Source organism: Barbus barbus (assembly GCF_936440315.1).
Source record: "Barbus barbus genome assembly, chromosome: 43".
NCBI classification, from domain to species: domain Eukaryota; kingdom Metazoa; phylum Chordata; class Actinopteri; order Cypriniformes; family Cyprinidae; genus Barbus; species Barbus barbus.
Window position 1 is genome coordinate 602,501 of NC_136721.1, and position 9,116 is coordinate 611,616.

General features: G+C 37.7%; 1 protein-coding gene across 2 annotated transcripts in view; it reads left to right on the forward strand.

Annotated features, from left to right (window-relative positions):
* LOC306862035 (cell division cycle protein 23 homolog) overlaps positions 1-8,880 on the forward strand; it is a 10,287-nt gene extending 1,407 nt beyond the window's left edge. Inside the window, exons 5-16 of one of the 2 annotated variants that reach the window (XR_013783518.1) lie at positions 61-166; positions 1,592-1,724; positions 1,813-1,990; positions 2,390-2,487; positions 3,288-3,369; positions 4,383-4,536; positions 5,248-5,367; positions 5,445-5,520; positions 5,598-5,659; positions 5,813-5,891; positions 7,013-7,746; positions 7,863-8,878. Coding sequence is in view for 1 of the 2 variants with exons in the window: in XM_079404622.1 (XP_079260748.1) it covers positions 61-166; positions 1,592-1,724; positions 1,813-1,990; positions 2,390-2,487; positions 3,288-3,369; positions 4,383-4,536; positions 5,248-5,367; positions 5,445-5,520; positions 5,598-5,659; positions 5,813-5,891; positions 7,013-7,132; positions 8,632-8,799 (1,376 nt within the window). In the remaining variant the exon portion in view is untranslated. Of the gene's footprint in view, positions 1-60; positions 167-1,591; positions 1,725-1,812; positions 1,991-2,389; positions 2,488-3,287; positions 3,370-4,382; positions 4,537-5,247; positions 5,368-5,444; positions 5,521-5,597; positions 5,660-5,812; positions 5,892-7,012; positions 7,747-7,862 lie in introns of both variants that reach the window. The other variant, XM_079404622.1, reaches the window with a different exon arrangement.
* Positions 8,881-9,116: the final 236 nt, after the last annotated feature.

Below are 9,116 nucleotides of genomic sequence, written 5' to 3' on the forward strand. Positions count from 1 at the left end.
CAGTGTTTCCAGCCGAGGTCGTCTCCACTGCTCCCATCGTAAGCATGTGTTTGGTTGCAGGTCCTTTGGAAAAGGGTCAGGTCCGAAACGAAGCGCTGCGAGAGCTCAGGGTGGAGCTGAGCAAGAAACACAGCGCCGGAGAGCTGGATGGATTTGCGCTCTATCTGTAAGCAAATTAGTTCTCAAATAGTGGGTGTGGCTTGCAGGTCTGTTCTGATTGGTTTGCAGATTGAGTACAGAGTAGAAAATATTTGAGAACCACTGGTTGTAAAAAAACAAACCAAAAAAAAACAGTGATCTTCTTGAAAATTGTGTTAATATTGTGAGGGATGCACATCAGTTCTTCAGTCTGGTGCTCATGAAGCATGAGCATGAACTTTTATTATTTATTATTATTATTTTATAGTACACAAAAAAAATACAATGCTATTTTTTTCACATTTGTTCTTTTTTTTTTACTTAAAAAATATTATATGAATTTTCAAACCTAAAATCAGCAAAAAAAATCAATGGGTTTTAGCGCCGTGACTGAAGCGTCACAGTTTTGCTCTGAAATCAGCAGTGCATACAGTAGCCTAGATTTGAATGGAAATGTTATACAGTATTACAGTTACTCATCTAAAACAGTGATTGTGCATTAACAGCTGGCAGTCATGTCATTTTATTTCCACATCTCTTTTTATTCTGTCCGGGCCTGTGCACCTGCGCACCACTTACAGTCAAAGCTAAATTTATTCAGACACCTTCAACATTTCTCACATTATATCACAGTTTATTCTCTATAGTTTAGAAAGCGGTAATAAAATATGAGAAGAACTCAGAGTTAAACTGTGTCAGAACAAACTCATCTAATAATGTCAGATAACTTTAATAGAATGGATTCGGTTGAATAGCTGTCAGATGTTAAATTTAAGAACACAATTAGATAATACCAATTTAGCTCAACCAATCACCAAGCAATGCTTCATTTTGTTCAGACTGTGGTGGAAAAACATCACATTAGCAATTAAAGAAAAACACTAAAGCCAAAAAAAGCTCAGTTCAAAGTGTCTTGAATAATATTTGATCCGGTAGTCCACTGTATGAAGAATTTTTGGGTTTAGTATGTCACAGATTACTTTATTTTGCTATCCTCACTTACATAAATGAACTCTAGTGTCCTGCACTAGTAAAAAAAAGGTTACGCTTTATTTTGATAGTCTACTTTAGACATTCTACTAGCTATAAGTAACTTTATAAATACATGTCAACTAATTCTCATTCATTTGCAGCTACATGTCTACTAACTCTCAGTAGGGTAAGTTTAGGGTTAGTAGAATAAGTTGCAAAGTTTCTCATAGTCAGTATGTTGTATGTTGTGGAGCCATCAAAATAAAGTGTTAGCAGATATTAAGCAGACAGTCTACTGATACTCTAATGACTGATAGTTGACATGTAGTTACAAAGTTACTTACTGTTAGTAGAATGTCTAAAGTGGGCTATCAAAATAAAGTGCTACTTAAAAAAATGATGAAAAATGATATCTGGTGTCTGAATAATGTTTGGTTTGACTGTTTGTGCATCCCTCAATATCCTCCTTATTTGACACCAGTTATGGGGTGGTTCTGCGGAAGCTGGATTTGCTGAAGGAGGCGGTGGAGATCTTTGTGGCGGCGACACATGCGCTTCCTCTGCACTGGGGGTCGTGGCTGGAGCTCTGCAATCTCATCACCAACATCGAAATGGTACATGTTTTCCCAAACCGACAGTGTGCTTCGTGGTTCATGGCGTGCACACTGAAACAGAAAGCGGTCTCTGTTTTGTGTTTCCCAGCTGAAGTCCCTGTCTCTGCCGGACTGCTGGGTGAAGGATTTCTTCATGGCACACATGTACACCGAGCTGCAGATGATCAAAGAGGCGCTGCAGAAATACCAGAGCCTCATGGAGGCAGGCTTCGCTAAAAGCACATACATCATCTCCCAGATCGCCGTGGCTTACCATAACATACGAGGTGGGCCATATTTGCAGAAGATACGTAAACCTAAATCAGGAAATTATTTTGTTTTTACCGATTGTTTATACATATGGCTACTTTCGATCTTTTTATCCAAGGTTTTAAAACCATTAAAAGGCATTTTATAGTTTTAAACATATTGCTGTAGGATTTTAATTTAATACATAATTTAATGAAATTCAATTAAGGCCTTGTTTCACAGACAAGGCTTAGATTAAGTCAGGATTAGGCTTTATTCAATTTAGGACATTTAAGTAGTTTTTTTTTTTTTTAAGGTGTGATTATGGTTTACCTTACAGTGTGACAGCGTCGTCTGTGAAACTGGGCTAAAGTAGACAAAAACAGGATGAGGAAAAGGCAATTATCTTAATATTATCTGCCTCATTGTTTCTCCAGATATTGATCAAGCATTATATCTGTTCAATGAACTCCGGGAACAGGATCCTTTCCGCATCGAGAACATGGACACCTTCTCCAACCTGCTTTATGTGCGGGTGAGAGCTGCTGATGTTTTCTGAATGCATCTTACTATGTATGCTTTTATTAATGACTTTAAAATGTTTAATCATAATGCTATAACTCTTTCAGATCCTTCAGTAAAAATAACTTCTTTTTTTTTCTGATGCCGTTTGCTGGACTTCTCCAATCGTTTAGTCTGCTTAAACCCAGCCCTTGCTTATAAATGCATTCATTTTGAGAGCAACACCCACATTTCAAAATCCCATCCACGATCCAAGAGCCAGTCCTTCTTCCTCAGATCACAAATGTAGTTTTCTTAAGCAGTTAGCACAATACTAAGCAAACAGTCATCATTTCCTACCCCTCGTGTCGTTCCAAACCCTTTAGACCTTGGATAATCTTTGAAACACAAGATATTTTGAATGAAATAAGAGGTTTCTGTTCTACTAAAAGTCCAAGTAACCAAAACTTAAAAGGTCCAAAAAGGTCATAAAGGCATTGTAAAACCAATCCATATGAAGCGAGTGGTTTAATCCAAGTCTTTTGAAGAGACATGATCACTTTATACGATGAGCAGATGTATTTTAGGCGCTTATTTACATCTGCGATGATCTACACACATACATAGAGCATATGGCAAATATAGAAGCTTGTGAAAGTCCTCTACTCAAAGACTAACTCAAAAGACAAACAGGTTTAAGGAGGATTGGACTGAGATCTTAAAACTATGTGTTTCTGGGTCAGATATCCAAGTTTTGAAGTAAAATAATGAGAGGTTATCTGCTGATTTTAGTAGGCAATGCTCTGTTAAGCTCCAGTGTTTGTCTGTTGTCAGAGCATGAAGCCGGAGCTCAGTTACCTGGCTCACAATCTGGTGGAGATCGATAAGTACAGAGTGGAGACGTGCTGCGTCATCGGTGAGGATGAGGAACTCTGGTTAATCGCTGTACACCTCTGTCTGATTCTCAGCTCTCTGGGACATTTGTGGATCACACTTGGTACCTTCGCAGTCAAAAGTGACCGAAGTCGTGAAATGTAACTTCTTTTGTTTTCAAGAAAATCAGTGTAATGTATTTTTGTTCAATATTTTTTTTTAATTATTATTTAGAATTTTGAGGGGATTTTATGATACTATGAAATATTTATACAATTTTTATTAGCTTTTTTTTCCACGGTCATTTACACTGCGAAAAATTATTTTCTTCCTTAGAATTTTTGTCTTGTTTTCTAGTATAAATATCTAAAAATTCTTGAATCAGGATGCATTTACTTGACAAGTAAAATGACTTAAGATATTGTCTTGTTTTCTGAATAAATTATCAAAATTTTGTTCGTTTTTGCTTAATACAAGCAAAAATATCTGCCAATGGGCCAAGAAAACAAATGTTGTTTAGCCTTTGGATTGAGATAATTTTTCTTACCCCATTGGCAGATAATTTTGCTTGTAAATGCATCCTGATTCAAGAACATTTATATATTTATACTAGAAAACAAGACAAAAATACTAAGGAAGAAGATCATTTTTTGCAGTGTGTGACTGTGAAGGCACCAAGTGTTACTTGTTTTTTCCCGACCCTTTAACATATCTGAATCATGTCCATGTTTATTTTGTGTTCACATAGCTAATGCAACAAACGTCACCAGGTGTCATCCCATTCTGATGAAGCAAAATTGAAAACATACTATATTTAGTTCAGTTCTGACTAAAGAGGCCCCGAGGGTTCGGCGGGATTGTAAAGTGGAGAATGTTATTGAATAATTTTTCCATATACTCTAAACAGTTTGCCTTCCAGCTAGCAGATGTTTGATTTCTTGAAAAACAACAGACTAGAAAATCCGGTTTGTTGAGGAAATAGTGTATCTGTGGAATCAATCATCACCAGCTCTCATTAGTCTCTTCTGAAGCGTGTGTTTGGTCGTCCGCTCACAGGTAACTACTACAGTCTGCGCTCTCAGCACGAGAAGGCCGCCCTGTACTTCCAGCGGGCTCTGAAGCTGAATCCACGCTGTCTGGGGGCCTGGACCCTCATGGGTCACGAGTACATGGAGATGAAGAACACCTCCGCTGCCATCCAGGCCTACAGGTATCCGGCTGAAAGCCTCCAATCATGATGCAGTGTAAGGTTCATTGAGCCGATCAAATCAATTCTGTGTTGCAGTCAATCAGTATTATTGTGACTACAGATATTCAAATCAACACATTGTAAAGGTGTGTAAACATTTGCACATCCTATTTATCACATTCAATTTTATTCCAACTCAGTACTGCTTCACTAAGACTTTTAGTCCAAAAAACATCACATTATTCGGCTTTCTCTAGAAACGTATATATGTGTGTGTGTGTGTGTGTGTGTGTGTGTATATATATATATATATATATATTTAATGTGTCCCTGCAGCACAAAAGCAGTCATGAGTAACACAGGTATATTTGTAGCAATAGCCAACAATACATTGTATGGCTCAAAATTATACATTTCTCTTTTATGACAAAAATCATTAGGATATTAAGATCATGTTCCATGAAGATATTTAGTACATTTCCTACCGTAAATATATCAAAACTTCATTTTTGATTAGTAATCTGCATTGCTAAGAACTTCATTTGAACAACTTTAAAGGAGATTTTCTCAATATTTAGATTTTTTTGCTCCCTCAGATTCCAGATTTTCTAATAGTTGTATCTCAGACAAATATTGTCCTGTCCTAACAATAAATAAATAAATAAATATATATATATTAATAAATACATTGAAATAAATAAATGTGATACTTTTTTTGTTCTTGTCTCTTAGACATGCGATTGAAGTGAACAAGAGGGACTACCGGGCCTGGTACGGACTCGGACAGACCTACGAGATCCTCAAGATGCCCTTCTACTCGCTCTACTACTACAGAAAAGCTCATCAGCTGAGGTGAAGACGTCACCAGCATCACTCGTTCTGTGTTCCTCAGCATCAGCTGACTTCTGCTGTGTTTGTGATTGTTTCAGGCCTAATGACTCGCGAATGCTCGTCGCTCTCGGGGAATGCTACGAGAAACTCTCTCAGCAAGTGGAGGCCAAGAAGGTAAAGCGGCGACTCTTGAGCACTGAAGCAGATTGTGTGTGTAGTATGCTGCTAACGCTCTGTTCTGACGGCTTCAGTGTTACTGGAGGGCGTATTCAGTCGGTGATGTGGAGAGGATGGCTCTTCTGAAGCTGGCCAAGTGAGTGTGTTTTCCTCAGGAGTGTGTTGTGTGAGTGCTGCTGGTGCTTTCAGTGAAACCGTGTGTGTGTGTGTGTGTCTGTCTTCAGGAGTGTGTTGTGTGAGTGCTGCTGGTGCTTTCAGTGAAACTGTGTGTGTGTGTGTGTGTCTTCAGGCTTCATGAGCAGCTGAATGAATCTGACGACGCTGCACAGTGCTACATCATCTACATCCAGGACATTTTCTCATGTGGTGTAAGTTACTAGATTTCAGTTCATAAATCTCTCACAGGTTCTCTTTTGCCAAACCATATTTTTTTTTAATAATGTTTGGTTCCCAGAACGTTAGTTTTTGGTTTGTAGAATGTTATTCTAACGTTAATCTAACATTCTCCTAATGTTAATGTAATGTTAGTTCTTGGTTTCCAGAACGTTATTTTGTCAAGGTTTGTTTTGTGTTCGCCAGGAAAGTTTTCTTTATGGAAATAGAACGTTAGTTTATGGTTTGTATAATGTTATTATAACGTTCTCTTAACATCGTAACGTTTTCCTAACATCTTTACTCTGATATGATCTGTATGGACACCTAATCAGTATTATAAAACCATATCTTGTTTTTATCTATTGTTTCATTATTTAATAAAAATAATCTGAGCACATCAGCTATCATATATAAGATTAAATCCTTCCATTATGGGGTAAATTACCCAGATTTAACATTTCTTCAGCACCAAATAAAAGTGACTGCAACACAATGCATTACTCTCATAACTTTATTAATTTTAAGTAATCATTCAATAAAGAGTCAGTCAGCCAGGAAAACGAAATGACCATTGATTTTTAATTTCCGCGAGTGCAGTAAATGATGAAACAAACCCTCGAAGTTATGATCTGTGCTTAACCCTGACTTAATATTATAACTTAAAACCTGTTTGGATTGATCTAATTTCTGTATTTTAATAAATGCTGCATTAAACGAATTTCAGGGCTCTGTATAGTTCATTACACAAAAACATCTGCAATGCTTTCATTGGAAAGATAGTTTTACAATATTTTAAAAATAACAGAAATAATGAACGTTCTCTATAAATAATTTTTTAGGTTATTTTAAAAACAACCACCAGGGGAATGTTACTTTATGGTTGCAAAAAAAAAAAAAAAAAAAAAAAAAAAACCCATAGAAAGAACGTTCCCCTAACGTTAGTATTTGGTTCCCCAAAAAACTAACTATAGGGGAACGTTCTGTGTTTTTCTGAGTGATGTTGAGGTAATTCTGCACCTTGGCAGAGTAAGCTGAAGACGTGACTGATGTGTGAAGTGGCAGAGCTCTGTGTGATGAAGGTGTGTGTGTGTGTGTGTGTGTGTGTGTGTCTCAGGAGCAGCTGGAGCACGCTGAGGTCAGCACCGCTCTGAGGTATCTGGGTCAGTACTACTTCAAGAACAAGCTGTACGACGAGGCCTCTCTCTGCGCTCAGCGCTGCTGCGATTATAACGACGTGAGTTTCTCTTCATCAGTCCACTCACAACTCAGGGATGCAAACTCGTCACCTTGCAGAAAAATGTGCATTTTCAATCCAAAACTGGTCATGTGAGTGATTCGTGTAGATCTGGTGAGTTAAGTGGTGTTTTTACAGTACCAACTCAGTTCTGTTCTCAAATCCAAGGGCTTTCAAACCGGCTTGGCAGATCTGTGTATCAAAACCAGCCCAAGTGCAATCCATAGATCAGCTAGCAAAACTGCTCCTAAATAATGTTCTGGTGGGCTCTCAAAACCTCTTTCCAGGATGTTCCACATCAGGAGGAGTTGTATTCCAGGGGCCGAGGACATATTTTTGCAGTGTTGAGGATTGTAGCCAATCACAGGCGTCTCTGTTGAAAGCATTGGCCAATCAGAGGTGTTTAGTCACTTCCACTCCTGATGAGTTTGAGAACTACTGCAGTAATCTGTTTATTAAATACAAGTATTATTTCTGATCAATTAACACTAACTAGATGGTAGAATTTGCAAACTAACGCGTTTTTAGCATATGGTTGAAGGTTAACATCTAACGTGTTTTAGCATGTTGTTGGAACTTTGTAACATGATTAAACATTTAGCTTAGTGTTGCTAGCATGTTTTTTAGAAGCTGATAATATGCTGCTAACATGTTGAAATATTGCTAGAATGTTTTAACGCTTGGCTAGCATAAATTATCATGTCATTGGCATGTTTTAGAATTTGGCTAGCATAAATTACGCATGCTGCTAGCATGTTTTAACATTGTTACGCATGCTAGCATATTTTACGATGTATGTAGATGTCAACATGTTTTAGTATTTTTCTAGAAGTTGATGCATTTTACTATGTTTGAAAATGTTTAGGCAGGTTTTATCATTCTTATATAAGTTGATGGAATGTAAACAAAGACATTGTTAGCATTATTCAGCATGTTGCTAGTGTTTTAATATTGCTAGCATATTTCAGGGTGTTAGATGGGAACACGTTTTAAGAAGCTGATACAATGTTGTAAACATGTTTTAGCATGTCTTTAACAGGTTTGCATATTTTAACCTTTTTTGTAGCAGTTGCTGGTATATCTTTGTTAGTGTATTTTAGCATGTTAGCTTTTGTTTTTAAGTTGCTTATAATGTTTTATATAAATTGGTAGAATGGTTCTAGAAATTGCTGGGATGTAAGATTGTTAGCATGTTTTTTTGGTAGTATGGTAACGTGTTTGAACATGTTAGCATATCTTAGAGAGACAGTTAGCTTAAAGGCAGATCAGATGACGTGTTTAGATGTGAATGTCACTTGTTGAAACAGTGGATCAGAGGCAACATGATTAGAATCTGTAAACTACAGCAAATACTGACAGCCACATTTGGAGAAAAATCACTTTAGTTTAATAAATGCCTTTCTATTTCTTTCATCTTTGTAGCTTTGATAGAATTTCTGCAGCATAGAAGAGGCGAGTGTAATTAGTGGTGTAACCTGTTTGCTAATTACTGGTTTCAGGCGCGAGAGGAAGGCAAGGCCTTGTTGAGGCAGATCTCTGCGGTGCGAGAGCAAGGAGAGCCTTCATCCACAGACCTGAGCCTGCCCTGCGTCTTCAACCCCCTGCCCAACAACACCACACCCGTCAGGAGAGTATCTCCACTCGACCTGTCCTCCGTCACACCCTGACACCCGCAGTAAAACACTGTAAATAACCCTCTGTACAGACAACACTGCCTGTTATAGCAAATAAACTCATCAAACATTGACAGTTGAGTGTTTTATTACAAGACGCACCCATTACACTGGAAAGACATTCAAAAGTGACAAACATCTCTAACTACAGCAACCTTCCCAAACGCATGCAAAATGTGCAAAAGAGCCAAAGCAAGAATGTAGTGCTAAAACCTGCATTTGGCCACTTACAAACACGCCAAAGAAAAAAGACTTCGATGTGTATTTGGTGACGAACACTGAATTCTTAAAGATTCATTCTCAAATGTTTT